Raw genomic sequence first — 19,214 nt, forward strand, 5'->3', positions numbered from 1 at the left:
TTAGCTGTTGTTTTTGCTTGTGATAAATTTAGGCCTTATTGTTGATTCTAAAGTTACTATTCATATGGATCACGCGGCTATCAAGTACCTTATGGGAAAGAAAGACGCGAAGCCGAGACTTATTAGATGGGTGTTGCTTTTACAAGAGTTTGATTTGCATATTGATAGAAAAGGTGCTGAAAATCCTATTGCAGATAATTTTTCTAGGTTGGAAAATATTTCTGATGATCTTATTCTTGTTAATGATAGTTTCCCAAATGAATAGTTGGCTGCAATAAAGTTAGTTTCATAAAGCCCTTGGTATGCTGATTATGCTAACTTTATTGTTTCGAAGTATTTTCCTCCTACATTTTCGGCTCAGCAGATAAGGAAATTCTTTTATGACTTGAGGCATTATTTTTGGGATGACCCACATTTATATAAAGAAGGAGTTGATGGCATTATGAGAAGGTGTGTTCCGTAATTTGAACAACAAGAGATATTTAAGAAATTCCATAGTAGTGCTTATGGAGGGCATCACGCTGGAGATAGGACCGTGCAAAAGGTTCTACAATCAGGTTTTTATTGGCCTGCTCTTTTTAAAGATGCAAGGAAATTTATTTTATCTTGTGATGAATGTCAACGAGTTGGTAATATTTCTCAACGCAATGAAATGCCTATGAATTATTCGCTTGTTATTGAACCATTTGATTGTTGGGGGTTTGACTTTATGGGTCCTTTTCCCCGTCAAAAGGTTACACTCATATTCTAGTTGCTATTGATTATGTTACTAAATGGGTAGAAGCCATACCGACAAGTAGCGGCGACGGTGAGACTTCGTTAAAAATGCTTAAAGATATTATTTTTCCTAGATTCGGAGTGCCTAGATATCTTATGACCGATGGCGGTTCTCATTTTATTCACGGTGGTTTTAGAAAAAACTCTTGCTAAGTATGGTGTTAACCATAGAATCGCTTCAGCTTATCACCCCCAAACTAGTGGACAAGTAGAATTATCTAATAGAGAGATCAAGTCTATTTTGCAAAAGACTATCAACATATCTAGGAAGATTGGGCTAATAAGCTGAATGATGCTTTATGGGCCTATAGGACCGCTTATAAAAATCCTATGGGTATGTCTCCTTACAAGATAGTTTATGGGAAAGCTTGTCATTTGCCCTTAGAATTAGAACACAAAGCTTATTGGGAAGTGAAAGAGTTGAATAGAGATTTTAAATTAGTCGGTGAGAAAAGGTTGCTTGATTTGAGTTCTCTTGATGAATGGAGAACCGAGGCTTATGAAAATGCTAGGCTTTTCAAAGAGAAAGTGAAGCAGTGGCATGATAGGAGGATTCTCAAGAGAGAATTCCATGTAGGTGAAAAGGTTTTATTATACAAATCTCGTCTAAGATTTTTTGCAGGGAAATTACTCTCAAAATGGGAAGGTCCATATGTCATTGTGGAGGTATATCATTCCGGCGCAATAAAAATTGCTTCATTGAAGGATGACAAAACACAAGTGGTGAATGGACAAATACTCAAACATTACATTTATGGAGATTCTTTTAATGAAGACGTTGATGTTATTGAAGTAAAGACTCCGGAGGAATTAATTAAAGATCAAATACTGCAGAGTCCGGTTTCGAATAGGTAACAGTTCTGGTAAGAGAAAGTTCGCGTTTTGTTTTTCCAAGTAAGTTTCTGTTGTTTTCAGAATATTTAAGAATTTACGAGATGAAACAGAGTCGAGGTGATGCACGGAGTGGCCATACATGGCCCAGGCGCGGGCCCACCCTTGGTCGCGCCTGGGGTGTGTATTGCCACCCCGGAGTTCGTCTCCGCCCCGTTTTCATCTAGTGTTTCCCTTATATTGCGAAACTTTTCGCTATTTAATCCCGAGGAAGTTCTGAGGTCTGTATCTCGAGTTCTCGTCGTATTTTGTTTCGACTGTTTCTGCCAGGAATATTCGTTGTTTAGTTCCGCCATGTCTTCGCTCGGATCAACTGGAGACACCCCCTTCATGGGTGGCATCAACCCGTACTTGAACGAGTTGGTGATGCACCCCAAGGAGTTGATGTTCAAGGATGGGAAGGTGCAAATAGAAGATGTCCGCTGACCTAAATGAGTGGGTGATCTTGAAACCAGGGTGGAAAAGATGGAGCAGGAAGTCTTTGAGTACAGGAAGATGGCGGAGCGTGAAGTGCACATTATTCACAAGATCCATGCCGAGCTTGTTGCCGAGATCAAGAAGGAAGGACATATTGTTGCAAGGGCAACTAACTTTGGACGTGTCTTTTCTCATAACTTGCAGGGACCAAAACCGCCGATTCTGAACCTAAGCTCCGTCCCTTCAGCTGAAGAAGTCGTCCGTGTTGTTGATGAGTTTTGTGATAATCATCGAGCTCTGAGGAAGGAGGTGGATAGGCTCCTTGAGGAGAACACCAGACTTCGCAGAATGCTGGAATATTACTTAATTCCCATCACAAGGCCACCACCGCCATCTTCAGATAACAATGAGTCTCTTCGAGTCTTAGTGCAGAACTGCCAAACTGAGAAGCTGAAGCTGAAGGAGATCTTTAAGAATCGCAGGAACGGGCCACCACCACCGGCACCTGAGGAGTGATTGTATTTGGTATAGGAATCCTCTTGGGTTGTTCCAAGCTTGGGGGAGTGCCGCGGTATCACTATCACCTTTATCTTTATTTTTAGTCGAGTCATATCATGAATAAAGTGGTTGTCATATAGGATAGTTTGCGGATTGGAGGTATCTCTCTTTTATTTTGTCTCATTGTATCCCATGGTGTGAGTCGCCTATATGAATTATTAATGAGAAATCTTCTTATTTACTTTATGCACACTTTATTTTAGTTTGCAATTTCAGCGGTGTGATCATTCTTGCTAATTGGTGTTGGTATCATTTTAGGAGTATTGAATACATCTTACTGGCTTTGGCAAATCTATTATTGGTCAGTAGCAACATTATTTTGAAGATCGAAGAGAAAAAGAAAAAGGTACATGCAGATATATTATTCATATTCTTTATTTCTTGATTGGCTCAAAAGCTTGGTATTCTCAAATCAAGATCATTTGTACTTTCAAGATGAGTTATTTGAAGTGCTTTTTAATACATGTATATTTGCTTGTTTCACTTATATTCATATGGTTGCTACCCAGCCTTGCTAGCCAAAAGCCTGTATTGAGAGGAAATACTTCTCATGCATCCAAATCTCAAACAAAATACTCATGCCATTTGTGTCCACCATATCTACCGATATGTGGTATTTCACCGCCACTCCAAGTAAATTTCCGTGTGCTACCTTTAAAATCTTCAACTACATCTCATTTTGTGTTTATGTTTTTAGATCATGAGGATGTGAAAGTTATTATTGTCGTTTTCCATACTTTACTAAGTACAGCAAGACTCGTGAGCTTCATCTCGCTTGTCAATAAAAAAATGATAGATATAAAAAAGAAGAAGAGATGGTTTGACCACAACTTCCAAAAGGGAAAGAAAATAGGAAAGTATAAGAAAGTGGCACTCCTCCATGGTTTGTGATTGTTGGTCGGCACCCGAGGATTCGGCTAGCCATGGTATGTGTAAGCAATGGATGGGAGGAGGATGTCACGGTTTTATAAATAACATGAATAAAAAGAGGCTTCGCCAAATATTTCGGAACCGCTCTCAAACTTGTTTAGTATGGAAGATGACAAAAACACTTGTACCTATTCGTTAACAAAAGCAGCCACTCTCAAAGTAATCTTTTATTCAGTTTTGGAAACAAAAAGCTCTAGCACATGTTTAATCTCTGCTTCCCTCTGCGAAGGGCCATTCTTTTACTTTCTTGTTGTGTCAGTGCACCTATTCCTTCTATCTCAGAGCAAGCATGTGAACCATTGTGATTCAATCATCTATGAAAGTTGATGTATGCAATTATCTTTTTAACTCTTACTTGTGCAACACAATGTTTCTAACCAAATGAATACAATGTTGAAAGCCATCTATGAATGAAAAAATGATGCAATAATTGAGCATTACAGTATGTGAAAATTTATTAGTTGTTAATTGTTCTCTGACCAAGAACAAAAAGTTTGCCATGCCAATTATGATTTCCTTTACATACTCCTACGTGTTGATTCCTTATTCACTGCAAGTGGATCATATTTGAGGATGCTGCTGTCTATGATAGCTTGTGTGTTGGTGAGTGTTATGCTTCTTGTTCGTATTTTTTTTATCGACACTTCACTCCATAAACCTGTGGTCCGGTTCACTGAGCTCAGCTTTCGCTTGGGGACAAGCGAGGTCTAAGCTTGGGGGAGTTGATACGTCCAATTTGCATTACTATTTTGTATTATAAATCTACTATTATTTATTGATATATTTCATATTTAGACATGATACTTATGTTATTTTATCTATTTTTGCATGTTTGATGATTTTCACGGGATTTCCTGCCGGAGCTGGAATTCTGCTGGAAAAGTGGTCATCGGGGTACCATACTTCGGAAGATCAGAAAATTCCAGAAACTTTCACGAAGATCTTATTTTACCGGATGACGGAGATAGCGAGAAGGAGGACCTGAGGGGGCCACCATTGGGCAATACAATGCCCAGGCGCAGGCCCTACCCTGGCCGCGCCTGGGGCATGTATGGCCACTGATGTCTACGCCCCCCTCCTTTTCCTGTAGACAGTGTTGGGCCTCCAAGAGCAGAGGTTTGTAGAACAGCAGCAAGTTTTCCCTTAAGTGGATCACCCAAGGTTTATCGAACTCAGGGAGGAAGAGGTCAAAGATATCCCTCTCATGCAACCCTGCAACCACAAAGCAAGAAGTCTCTTGTGTCCCCAACACACCTAATAGGTGCACTAGTTCGGCGAAGAGATAGTGAAATACAGGTGGTATAAATAAGTAGTAGCAACGGCACCAGAAAAGTGCTTTGCCCAGGACAGTAAACAAGCAGTAGTAACGCAACAGTAGTAACGCGGTAAAACAGTAAACAAGCAGCGATAGCAGTATTTAGGGACAAGGCCTAGGGATCATACTTTCACTAGTGGACACTCTCAACATTGATCACATAACAGAATAGATAAATGCATACTCTACACTCTCTTGTTGGATGATGAACACCACTAATTGCGTAGGATTACACGAACCCTCAATGCCGGAGTTAACAAGCTCCACAATATTCGATGTTCATATTTAAATAACCTTAGAGTGCACGACAGATCAACACAACTAAACCAAGTACTAACATAGCATGCACACTGTCACCTTCACACTATGTAGGAGGAATAGATCACATCAATACCATCATAGCAATAGTTAACTTCATAATCTACAAGAGATCATAATCATAGCATACGCCAAGTACTAACACGGATGCACACACTGTCACCATTACACCGTGCAGGAGGAATAAAACTACTTTAATAACATCACTAGAGTAGCACATAGATGAATAGTGATACAAAACTCATATGAATCTCAATCATGTAAAGCAGCTCATGAGATTATTGTATTGAGGTACATGGGAGAGAGATGAACCACATAGCTACAGCGGAGCCCTCAGCCTCGGGGGTGGATTACTCCCTCCTCATCATGGAGGCAGCGATGGCGGTGAAGATGGCGGTGAAGACGGCGGTGGAGATGGCTCCGGGGGCAATTCCCCGTCCCGGCAGGGTGCCGGAACAGAGAGTTCTGTCCCCCGAATTGGAGTTTCGCGACGGTGGCGGCGCCTCTGGAGTCTTTCTGGAGTTCCGTCAATTGGTGCTGCGTTTTTAGGTCGAAAGGAGTTTTATAGGCGAAGAGGCGGCGCAGGAGGTCGAAGGGGCGACCACACTATAGGGGGGCGTGGGCCCCCCCTTGGCAGCGCCGGCCTAGGGTTTGGTGGGCCTGTGCCCCCTCTCCGACTCTTCTTCGGTGTTCTGGAGCCTTCCGGGAAAAATAGGAGGTTTGGCGTTGATTTCGTCCAATTCCGAGAATATTGCCTGAACAGCCTTTCTGGAACCAAAAACAGCAGAAAACAACAACTGGCCTTTCAGCATCTCGTCAATAGGTTAGTTCCGGAAAACGCATAATAATGACATAAAGTATGCATAAAACATGTAGATATCATCAATAATGTGGCATGGAACATAAGAAATTATCGATACGTCGGAGACGTATCAGCATCCCCAAGCTTAGTTTCTGCTCGTCCCGAGCAGGTAAACGATAACAAAGATAATTTCTGGAGTGACATGCCATCATAAACTTGATCATACTATTTCTAAGCATATGTAGTGAATGCAGCGATCAAAACAATGTATATGACATGAGTAAACAAGTGAATCATATAGCAAAGACTTTTCATGAATAGTACTTTCAAGACAAGCATCAATAAGTCTTGCATAAGAGTTAACTCATAAAGCAATAATTCAAAGTAAAGGTATTGAAGCAACACAAAGGAAGATGAAGTTTCAGCGGTTGCTTTCAACTTGTAACATGCATATCTCATGGATATTGTCAACATAGAGTAGTATAACAAGTGCAATATGCAAGTATGTAGGAATCAATGCACAGTTCACACAAGTGTTTGCTTCTTGAGGTGGAGAGAAATAGGTGAACTGACTCAACATAAAAGTAAAAGAAAGGCCCTTCGCAGAGGGAAGCATTGATTGCTATATTTGTGCTAGAGCTTTGATTTTGAAAACAAGAAACAATTTTGTCAACGGTAGTAATAAAGCATATGTATTATGTAAATTATATCCTACAAGTTGCAAGCCTCATGCATAGTATACTAATAGTGCCCGCACCTTGTCCTAATTAGCTTGGATTACCGGGATTATCGCAATGCACATGTTTTAACCAAGTGTCACAAAGGGGTACCTCTATGCCGCCTGTACAAAGGTCTAAGGAGAAAGCTCGCATTGGATTTCTCGCTATTGATTATTCTCAACTTAGACATCCATACCGGGACAACATAGACAACAGATAATGGACTCCTCTTTTATGCATAAGCATGTAGCAACAATTAATTTTCTCATATGAGATTGAGGATATTGTCCAAAACTGAAACTTCCACCATGGATCATGGCTTTAGTTAGCGGCCCAATGTTCTTCTCTAACAATATGCATGCTCTAACCATAAGGTGGTAGATCGCTCTTACTTCAGACAAGACGAACATGCATAGCAACTCACATGATATTCAACAAAGAGTAGTTGATGGCGTCCCCAGTGAACATGGTTATCGCACAACGAGCAACTTAATAAGAGATAAAGTGCATAAGTACATATTCAATACCACAATAGTTTTTAAGCTATTTGTCCCATGAGCTATATATTGTAAAGGTGGAGAATGGAAATTTAAAGGTAGCACTCAAGCAATTTACTTTAGAATGGCGGAGAAATACCATGTAGTAGGTAGGTATGGTGGACACAAATGGCATAGTGGTTGGCTCAAGTATTTTGGATGCACGAGAAGTATTCCCTCTCGATACAAGGTTTAGGCTAGCAAGGTTATTTGAAACAAACACAAGGATGAAGCGGTGCAGCAAAACTCACATAAAAGACACATTGTAAACATTATAAGACTCTACACCGTCTTCCTTGTTGTTCAAACTCAATACTAGAAATTATCTAGACCTTAGAGAGACCAAATATGCAAACCAAATTTTAGCATGCTCTATGTATTTCTTCATTAGTGGGTGCAAAGTATATGTTGCAAGAGCTTAAACATGAGCACAACAATTGCCAAGTATCACATTATCCAAGACATTTTACCAATTACTACATGTATCATTTTCCGATTCCAACCATATAACAATTTAACGAAGAAGAAACTTCGCCATGAATACTATGAGTAAAGCCTAAGGACATATTTGTCCATATGCAACAGCGGAGCGTGTCTCTCTCCCACACAATGAATGCTAGGATCCATTTTATTCAAACAAAACAAAAACAAAAACAAACCGACGCTCCAAGTAAAGTACATAAGATGTGATGGAATAAAAATATAGTTTCAGGGGAGGAACCTGATAATGTTGTCGATGAAGAAGGGGATGCCTTGGGCATCCCCAAGCTTAGACGCTTGAGTCTTCTTGATATATGCAGGGGTGAACCACCGGGGCATCCCCAAGCTTAGGCTTTTCACTCTTCTTGATCGCATTGTATCATCATCCTCTCTTGACCCTTGAAAACTTCCTCCACATCAAACTCGAAACAAACTCATTAGAGGGTTAGTGCATAATCAAAAACTCACATGTTCAGAGGTGACACAATCATTCTTAACACTTCTGGACATTGCCCAAAGCTACTGGAAGTCAATGGAACAAAGAAATCCATCCCACATAGCAAAAGAGGCAATGCGAAATAAAAGGCAGAATCTGTCAAAACAGAACAGTTCGTATTGACGAATTTTATTGAGGCACCAGACTTGCTCAAATTAAAATGCTCAAATTGAATGAAAGTTGCGTACATATCTGAGGATCACTCACGTAAATTGGCATAATTTTCTGAGTTACCTAGAGAGAATTTTGCCCAGATTCGTGACAGCAAAGAAATCTGTTTCTGTGCAGTAATCCAAATCTAGTATGAACCTTACTATCAACGACTTTACTTGGCACAACAAAACACAAAACTAAGATAAGGAGAGGTTGCTACAGTATTAAACAACTTCCAAGACACAAATATAAAATAAAGTACTGTAGCAAAATAAACACATGGGTTATCTCCCAAGAAGTTCTTTCTTTATAGCCATTAAGATGGGCTCAGCAGTTTTAATGATGCACTCGCAAGAAATAGTATTTGAAGCAAAAGAGAGCATCAAGAAGCAAATTCAAAACACATTTAAGTCTAACATGCTTCCTATGAAGAGGAATCTTGTACACAAATGAATTCATGAAGAACAAAGTGACAAGCATAAGAGGATAAAACACGAGTAACTTCAAGATTCTCAACATAAAGAGGGGAAACTTAATATTATTAAGATGCATATAACCATATTTCCCTCTCTCATAATAACTTTCAGTAGCATCATTGATGAAATCCACAATATACCCATCACTTAAAACATTCTTATCATGGTTCATATGCATAGAAGTATCATTAATTTTGGCATAAGAAGAGTTATTCTCATTAATAGTAATTGGAGTAAGATTATTATCAAGAATTTGAACATGGTAAACAAGTTGCATATTAAGGGAATTGTTTTTGGTAATCCAATCATGACTATGACAAGTTTCATAAGGATAGTTAGAACCTATATCATAGCATTCTTTATAATAATCATCAGAGATCGGAGGAACAGTGTCATCATAGGAAATAGAATAGTTATCTTTCACAGTCGGTTTATCTGTGTCCACACTATTATTGTTATTAGAAGGAGATGTATCAAGAACATAATGACCAGTAGCTAAAGGATTTTCAAACACCTCTTCTCCAAGCTTAGAGCTTTCTATATCATTATGGGAGGAAGCATGGATAGCACTGACACTATGGCAATCATTGTCATCATCATTTTCAGAATTAGTTTCCCAGATATTTGCAATATCAAAAGTAGTGTGCTCATTCAAATCATGATTGCTAATGTATGTAAAGGGCATAGGAAGATCATCGTATTCAGATTCATTATCACAATAATCATTAGGAGCAACATACTTACGGTTACCTAGCGTTATCTCATTCACGCGGGGATACACCGTTACCTCTTTCTTTTTATTCTCCTTCTTCTTCTTCTTCGTTCCCTTTTTCTTCTTCTTCTTCTTCTTCTCTTCCTTCTCCTCGTTCCCTTCTTTAGGAGGAAGAGGCTTGAAGGGTGGCTTGTCCGCATAACCTGATTTACTTTCAGAAACAATAGAAGAAACTTGGGAGGATCCCTCCTTTTCATTAATTAGTTGAAAACACACAGCGGTCCTATCATATTTTGGCAAGGTGTCATCTTCTAAAATATTTTGTATGCAAGTATTTGTATGGCTATTATCAATGCAATAAGAAAAACACCCATGCAGGACATCATCAATATCAAGATCACTCATATGTAACAAAGAGATTTTTCTCGACAGTTCTTCACACCCCAAAAATAAAGTAAGTTCATCATGCTGATTAGGAGTAATTTCATCATCACAATACAAATTTGCAGCACTCATTGGGTTCAAATTATCATTGGAGGAGCATTGAAAATTAAAATGACCCACTTCATGGCAAACTTCACAAATAAAAGGATAGAGGGCACAAACTTTTTTACCAAGATCATCTAAAGCCCTAAACCACTTTCTAGTTTTCTCATTAGCATGATGGATACAATATTCATCTTTGGCTTGATTAATTCCACAAGGTCTATGCATTCCACAAAAATTAACATGCTTATAGGAAATAGCATTCTTAGGAGTTTGAGCATGCTTATTGCAATAATTAACAACAATTTCATTCTTCATGCAAGCCTCTTTAAAAGGTTCATGATACTTATCAAAATTCTTCTTAGGCAATTCAAAATGAGAAGCAAAGGATTTATAAAGATTTGCAGCAACTTGAGAGTCAAGACCATAAGTAGCACTCATGTTTCGAAATTTATCGGTATCCATAAAAGCTTCAATGCATTCATAATCATAATTTATACCTGACTCTTTACCTTCATTGTTCTCCCATCCTTCAGCGTTCTCCTTAATCCGATCAAGAAGATCCCACCTAGCTTCAACCTCCTTGCTTGTGAAAGATCCCTTCGAACAGGCATCCAGATAGTCCTTGTGTTGTCCTGAAAGCCTCGCATAAAAATTGTTAATAATAACATTACGGGGGAGCTCATGAATGGGACATTTGAGCATTAGTGATTTCAATCTCCCCCACGCTTGAGAAATACTCTCTCCATCACGAGGATAAAAGTTATAAATATAATTCCTATCAGTATGCACTTCATGAGGAGGGTAAAATTTAGAATAAAAGAGAGATGCAATTTCCTCCCAACCAAGAGAATGACTATTCTCCAACAATTTATACCAATGCGCCGCTTTACCAGACAGCGAAAAAGAGAATAGCTTCTTCTTCACTTCTTCCACAGAGATACCTGCACACTTGAATAACCCGCATAATTCATGCAAAAACTGTAAATGATCTCCATGATGGACAGTTCCATCCCCTTTATAGCGGTTATCCATAACACGTTCAATAATTTTCATGGGTATCTTGAAAGAAGTACTTGCAGTTGGTGGGTTTAAAGTATCACAAGCATTATTAGAGTTATCACATATGGGAGATAAAGCATTATCAGAACAAATTTTCTCCCCTAAAGATGGGAAGCCAAAAAGATCACAGAAACTAGCTTCCCCAAGCTTAGACTTATTCATAGTATTAGCAGTGATTGCGTTCATACCAATAATATTGCTACTAGCATGCAAATGAGGTTCCATAGGTTCTTTAATTTTCGCATCACACAATTCATGTCCTAGCTTAGGAAATAAATCAAAAAGCTCATAGTTGTATTCCATTATGCCTAACTAGTGTAAACAAGAAACAAAAAGTTGCAATTGCAGGATCTAAAGGAAATAGCTTCGAGTACTTACAACGGCGCCGGAAAATAGCTTAGTAGCCGAGATCCGGAGTGTGAGTACCTTTTACCTTTCCTCCCCGGCAACGGCGCCAGAAAATAGCTTGATGTCTACGCCCCTCTCCTTTTCTTGTAGACAGTGTTGGGCCTCCAAGAGCAGAGGTTTGTAGAACAGCAGCAAGTTTTCCCTTAAGTGGATCACCCAAGGTTTATCGAACTCAGGGAGGAAGAGGTCAAAGATATCCCTCTCATGCAACCCTGCAACCACAAAGCAAGAAGTCTCTTGTGTCCCCAACACACCTAATAGGTGCACTAGTTCGAGCGAAGAGATAGTGAAATACGGGTGGTATAAATAAGTAGTAGCAACGGCACCGAGAAAAGTGCTTTGCCCGGGACGATAAACAAGCGGTAGTAACGCATAGCAGTAGTAACGCGGTAAAACGGTAAACAAGCGGCGATAAGCGATATTTAGGGACAAGGCCTAGGGATCATACTTTCACTAGTGGACACTCTCAACATTGATCACATAACAGAATAGATAAATGCATACTCTACACTCTCTTGTTGGATGATGAACACCACTAATTGCGTAGGATTACACGAACCCTCAATGCCGGAGTTAACAAGCTCCACAATATTCGATGTTCATATTTAAATAACCTTAGAGTGCACGACAGATCAACACAACTAAACCAAGTACTAACATAGCATGCACACTGTCACCTTCACACTATGTAGGAGGAATAGATCACATCAATACCATCATAGCAATAGTTAACTTCATAATCTACAAGAGATCATAATCATAGCATACGCCAAGTACTAACACGGATGCACACACTGTCACCATTACACCGTGCAGGAGGAATAAAACTACTTTAATAACATCACTAGAGTAGCACATAGATGAATAGTGATACAAAACTCATATGAATCTCAATCATGTAAAGCAGCTCATGAGATTATTGTATTGAGGTACATGGGAGAGAGATGAACCACATAGCTACAGCGGAGCCCTCAGCCTCGGGGGTGGATTACTCCCTCCTCATCATGGAGGCAGCGATGGCGGTGAAGATGGCGGTGAAGACGGCGGTGGAGATGGCTCCGGGGGCAATTCCCCGTCCCGGCAGGGTGCCGGAACAGAGAGTTCTGTCCCCCGAATTGGAGTTTCGCGATGGTGGCGGCGCCTCTGGAGTCTTTCTGGAGTTTCGTCAATTGGTGCTGCGTTTTTAGGTCGAAAGGAGTTTTATAGGCGAAGAGGCGGCGCAGGAGGTCGAAGGGGTGACCACACTATAGGGGGGCGCGGCCCCCCCTTGGCCGCGCCGGCCTAGGGTTTGGTGGGCCTGTGCCCCCTCTCCGACTCTTCTTCGGTGTTCTGGAGCCTTCCGGGAAAAATAGGAGGTTTGGCGTTGATTTCGTCCAATTCCGAGAATATTGCCCGAACAGCCTTTCTGGAACCAAAAACAGCAGAAAACAACAACTGGCCTTTCGGCATCTCGTCAATAGGTTAGTTCCAGAAAACGCATAATAATGACATAAAGTATGCATAAAACATGTAGATATCATCAATAATGTGGCATGGAACATAAGAAATTATCGATACGTCGGAGACGTATCAGCCACCCTGGCCTACATCTGCCGCCGCCCTTTCGCGTATATCATCCCCATGAAAACCTAAGATTGGGGGACAGCTCGCAGAAATATTCCGTCGCTGCTACGAGGCGGAAAACACCAGACGGAAAAAACCTCTCCGGCAGATAGGAATCTGCCGGGGGAAATTCCCTCCCGGAGGGGGAAATCGTCGCTATCACCACCGCCATCGAGCTGGACTTCATCGTGATCATCATCCTCATCATATCCACCATCAGAACCATCATCACCGCCGTCTCCACCTCGTCCCGTTGTAACTATTTGGGTTGTACCTCGCATATTTCGAAGGGGAAACTCTCCCGGTATTGATTACTTGTTGTATTTGATGCTATTGAGTGAAACCATCGGATTAAGGTTTATGTCCAGATTGTTATTCATCATTATATACCCACTGATCATGTTCAATATGTTGTCCCGTGAGTAGTTCGTTTAGTTCTTGAGGACATGGGAGAAGTCTTGTGTTAGTAGTGGAGCTATGTGAGTAATATGTATTGATATGATATTTAAGTTGTGGTGTTATTCTTCTAGTGGTATCATGTGAACGTCGACTATGATACTTCGCCTTTATGGACCTAGGGGAATGCATCTTGTATTTGGCTACTAATTGCGGGGTTGCCGGAGCGACAGAAATCTGAACCCCCATTAGGAAACCATTGCATGAGGGAGAGTATGATCTCAGAGTTTAAGGCTGTGGTTAGATTTTATCTTAATTACCTTCTTGTAGTTGCGGATGCTTGCAAGGGGTTTAATCACAAGTATGTATTATCCTAGTAAGAGTAGTGCATTAGCATAGATTCACCTACACAATACTTACCATACCAATAGAGATTATTCACGGATGCGACGCGAAAGCACTTGACATAAAACCTCCCGTGTGTTCTCAGAGACGTTTGGTCGATATAAGTAGAACAACCGGCTTGTCCTTTGTGCTAAAAAAGATTGGGCCACTTGCTGCAATTCTTATTGCCACCTTTTATTTACTCGCATTTTATTTATTTGCAATATCAAATACCCCTGAAAACCCTTTTGCTAGTGTTTACAGAGAATCCTTCATTGAAACTGCTCATCAATACCTTCTACTCCTCGTTGGGTTCGACACTCTTATTTATCGAAATTACTACGATACACCCCTACACTTGTGGATCATCAGAGGCTACCGAATAGAGAGGGACTTATTACGTTCCATTTCTCCCTAGAATCATGTGGAATTTGCGGTGATCATCCAGCTCCAAGTGGAGTGGCTGACTGGTGCTTCCACTGGCCCTTGTCTCCCTGGTGGCAACCGACCATAAATCATTCTCGCCCTTCAACTTGTTTCTTTACTGTACATAGTTGATGAGTTCAAAAAAAATAGTGATATTTGAAACAAACTAACTATCCTCCTGTAGAAATTTGTAGTAACATTAGTAGTAGCAGACATAACAGTAGTGGTGGATAATGAGACCTAGGGGTGCAGCTAAATGTAGGACAGGCTACATGTAACCCTTTTTCTAAAAAAAAAGAAAACAACAATTTTAAAAATTTAAATAAAAATTCTAAATGTGGGCAACGATTTGCTCTACCAGTGTGAAAAAAAGAAGGAATGTGAACTAATTTGTATTCTGGGCTGTGCAAAATTGTAAATTCAACTTTTAAATTCTAAAAAATTGTCAGATTTTATTATTTTTTTATATCCTAGAATACTAAGTATTTTGCACCATTTTTTTGTATATTAATAGAATACATCATTGACTATATCTAGTATTGTTTCTAGAATATTTTTGAAACTTTAAACTAGTGTTCTTTTTGTATATTAGTAGCCGGGGCACCATTTGTGGGTTTTTAACCATCTAGCTCGAGTGCTCGACTATGCACCACGCATGTGACTTTTGATCTGCACTGAACTAATTATTATGTCACATCATAGCCTTAAGACAGGGAAACATCGTTGTCTTCCAGTTAACACTACGAAAGCTATGGAACGAAAAATTAGGAGGCATGCAGCACGCATGCATGTTTCCGGCCGGCACACATGCAGTCCAAGATTCGAGCCCGCGGCCATGAGAGAGTTGATCTTCGAGTTTTTCTCTTTTCTAGCTAGCCCGTTCGATAGTTTTGGACATATGTCATTCAAAAAAAAAAGATAGCTTTGGACATATGGAAACGTCAAATGTGCATATGGCAGCACCAGAAAATCCACAGATAAATAAAGGAAAATGATTCTATTCCCCCGGGGGACGCGCGCGTCGCAACCTCCTGATGGAGCGTCGTCCGATGGACTTCCATCGTCGGGCTGATATTGCGCCACGTCACCCACGCGCGGACAGGGCGTTACTCCTATCCCGCATTTGCTGCATCCCACCCACCACCTGGTCGAGACGGCGTGGGGGCTCGTGGGTTTCGTGGTGGAGAGGTTGGCGACGGCGGAGCGAATCCGCGCGCCGCCGACGGTTCCTGCCACCGGAGAAGACGACGCGCTCCTCCGCTTCCTCCGGTGAGTTGGCTAGCTCTTCCTCGTCTAGGACTTCCTCCTCTCCTGCTCTTCCCCCAACCCTAGGACTTTTTTCCGCTGCCTAGAACTCCGCGGTGGCGTTGCAAATCCGTGCACCGCCGATGATTTGCTTTGATGTGCGCCTCCAGTGTTGCTTCCCGCGCGATTAAAACACGCTGCCTTCATTTTCGTCCAAGTAATTGTTTGGTACCCGTTGAATCCTCACTTTTCCCCTTCATTTTCTAGGTGTTCTTCAAGGGAATCTTCGCCGGCATTCGATTCGAGTCGTTCCGAGGAATTTCTGCCTGTGCAATCATGGCTGTAAGTTCGAACTCGTTCTCGTGTGGATTTTATACTATGATTTGTAGGCGTTTGTCATGTTGATTTTGTACCCTGCGAGCTACCCCTGTGTATTTCTAGGGCTGTAAGTTCGAGCTCGTTCTCGTGTGGATTTTGTACTAGGATTTGTAGGCGTTTGTCATGTTGATTTTGTACCCTGCGAGCTACCCCTGTGTATTTCTAGGGGTGATATACGTTTCTATTTTGCTATCCTGTGTGCTTGCTATTGCTGCATAGGTTCATAAATTTAGCTATATTCTAATTATATTGCAAATCCTTTATATTTTTGCTACATTCTCTGTGATAATTGCTATCCAGCTTGCATGCAAATGTTCATGATTGCTACATTCTCTGTGATAATTGCTACGCTGGTGATGATTTTCTTGTATGCTTGTGCTTCATTTGTGTCTTTTGCTTTTATTTTAGTTTGCTACATAGGCCATTGTGTTTATAAGTTTTGTTTACCATCTATGTACATTATGTACATGAATTGCTGCGTTATCATTTTAAATGTTTTTCTTTTGATTTTTTTTGTGTTCTTCATTTTTAACAGGAAGATGGGATTGGTCATTGGGTTTCCAAGGATCGTTTTGCTGCAAAGCGTCTGCATGCTCTTGCTGCAGAGCTCGATGATCCGAAGAGACGTATTATTGAAGAGCAGAGTGCATTTAGAGCATTGTTGAATGTATCTCCATTCAACATTCCTAATGCTCTAATAGACTTTGTTGCCTCTCATACTAGCCCTGGTTTGCGGGAGTTCAAGTTCCACAAGAAGAGGATAGTTTTCACAAAAGATATGGTGAGGAAAGTTTTTGGAATTCGATGCGGCGACAGACTTGTTGTTCAGAAGAAAGGTGAGCATCCTCAGCTGCGGCAGATATACATAGAAGAAGGACAATCAAGGCCTTTCATCCAGCATGCCGTTAAATTGCTCAAGGCTTGTGATGTTACGGATGACCTCACCATTATCAGAACATGGGATCTTATATGTTTGGCTACGGTTATTGCCCCTGGTAGCGCAAATCTGATTAGCCTTGACTATTTGGACTGTATGTTGGACCCTCGGAGGACTCACGAGTTTGCATGGGATGAACACTTGCTTGAGTTAGCAATGCAGGAGGTTACAAAAATCAATAGCAAGACAGCAGAGGTAGTGGTACCAGGAAATGCTAAGAAAAATGAGTTTTGGATCACTGGACCGTTCGCCCTTCTAGCTGTACGTTGTTTGAACTTACCCCATGCTCTGTTTTGTTTTTTGCTTTTTTGCTATTTTTCATGTTTTAATCTTCGCTATTTAACTTGAATTTGTTTATGCTTCCATCCTTTCTTTGACAGGTTGTCTACATGGATCACCTTGATTTTCCACCAAATCAACATGTCATTAACTACTCAATTCCTAGAGTATGTTTTGTGACCAGTAGTGATTTCAAGTTTGTTGTCCAAAATGATCTTGATAGGAAGATCCTGAATAATAAGACTGTTTTTGGAAGGCGTCCGGTGAGTTACTCATAGCACCGCTTGGTTTTTTGTAGTTTTTTCTATAAGATCCTTATTTTCTTCTCTTTTTTTGTTGTGTAGTTTCTTGAACTGTCAAACACTCCTTATGGAGTTGCTGCTTTTTCCAACCGTGATCATGTTGAGGAGCACTGTTGAGCAGCTGTTGAAGAATCTGAAGTGAACCCATCTGCCTCGCTCAATGAATGGCTTGTGTTTCCTACTAGTCGGGATCTTGAGGTATAGTACGTTGTTTTCAGCCTTTTTCCTCTATTATTTTTCATGTAATTGCTGCATTTTTTATATTGTCTTGCTACTTTACATTTAACAATGTTGCTACTATAGTTCTTGTTATGTGCTACCATGGTATCATCTGAAAACCTCTAGCTTCATTAGCATTTATGTAGCAAACCAATACTCTTTGCTAACATGTTATATATTTTTTGCTACTTTATTTTAACAATGTTGCTACTACAGTTAATGGTATGTGCTACCATGTTTTCATCTCAAAATCCCCAGTTTTATAATGAATGCAACAATTGCTCTTTTATCTTGCTTCATTAGTATTTTATTCGCTGGATCCCCTCCATTTTATTGCTCTTTTCCTGATGTATGTGCTATGTATCTGTGACAGTTCCAGCTGCTTACAAGCATCTGTATGAGAAACACAGGTCTATTTATGGTCGTGATCTTGACACCACTCTCAAGAATTTTGGTGTTGGTTTGAAGCAAATGCATTCGCAGCGCATGGCAGCTTTGCTTATTGACATAGATGCAGCAAAGAAAGAAAGTGATGGTCCTAGTGTGCATTTCCCAAACAGAGGTGGAGTTGAAGATGAAAATATGGACGGTCTTGTGACAGACATGATGATGAAGGTACTTCCAATCATGATGATGAAGAAATCCCGGCAGCTGATTACGAAGAAACAGACAACGACGAGTTTGTTGTCGAAGCAAGGGCTGCTTGTCATGGACTCACGCACACTCGTCGTGGATATGCCGCAATCTGCTGTTGTTGGATTCTTCTCTTGGTGGAGATGTTGCTTTGGTGAACAGGTTTCTGTTGGACAGCCTGTGATGTCACCTACAAACCCACCATTTGCTCGTATACCGGAGGGTATATCTCGTAGAAGCTTGGAATAGAGCCCACGACCCTCCATCAATGGAGCTATTCTCTCGGGATCCGGATGTAGTTGTTGTGTGCGAAGATCAAATCACTATTCACCTGTGAGAAATTACTCCGCCTGCTGATGTTCCTTCTGTAGTGAAGCTTGACGACACATGTAAGCTTGACGACACATTTTGCTTTATTTATGTGTTGTAATTGTAGTTTTTTGATCGTCTAACTATCTGTTCTTTTTTACTAGCTTCTGAGCAGCCTAAAGTTATGGAGGCTACAACACCACCCATACCATCCAGGGATGCTGAAGATCACTTGGGCGAGAACGTGTCACCGCAACATCCTACAAACACAGGTCATTTTTGCCTAAGCAAGTTTTTCATCTTTCATTGTTCATGTTTACTAAGTTTTGAAAGTTTTTGCAGATGTTTCAGTTATTAAGAGAGCTAAACTTTTTGCTGCCGATGGCAAACTAAGTCTGATTGCTGGTATTCCTTTAAATGTGGGCTCAACTGTTGTTGTGGCTGAAAGAAGCCCTTCTCCTTCTGGTATTCCTTGAGCTTAAAATGTTCATTTGCTGCATTTTCATTTTTTTGTTGCTACATTATGTATACTGTTTTGGCTACTTTACATAATAATTGTTGCTACATT

The 19,214-nt window shown here is 40.5% G+C and overlaps 1 protein-coding gene across 1 annotated transcript; it reads left to right on the plus strand.

The window, feature by feature from the left end:
• Positions 1 to 15,339: 15,339 nt before the first annotated feature.
• LOC127340265 (uncharacterized) lies at positions 15,340 to 18,586 on the plus strand. The gene is made up of 7 exons (XM_051366036.2): positions 15,340 to 15,613; positions 15,857 to 15,931; positions 16,503 to 17,165; positions 17,285 to 17,446; positions 17,528 to 17,597; positions 18,078 to 18,319; positions 18,500 to 18,586. Exons 2-7 carry the CDS (start codon positions 15,926 to 15,928, stop codon positions 18,584 to 18,586), a joined length of 1,230 nt encoding a protein of 409 aa, XP_051221996.2. The 5' UTR covers positions 15,340 to 15,613; positions 15,857 to 15,925.
• The last annotated feature ends 628 nt before the right edge of the window (positions 18,587 to 19,214 follow it).

This window comes from Lolium perenne, chromosome 3, assembly GCF_019359855.2.
Source record: "Lolium perenne isolate Kyuss_39 chromosome 3, Kyuss_2.0, whole genome shotgun sequence".
NCBI lineage: Eukaryota > Viridiplantae > Streptophyta > Magnoliopsida > Poales > Poaceae > Lolium > Lolium perenne.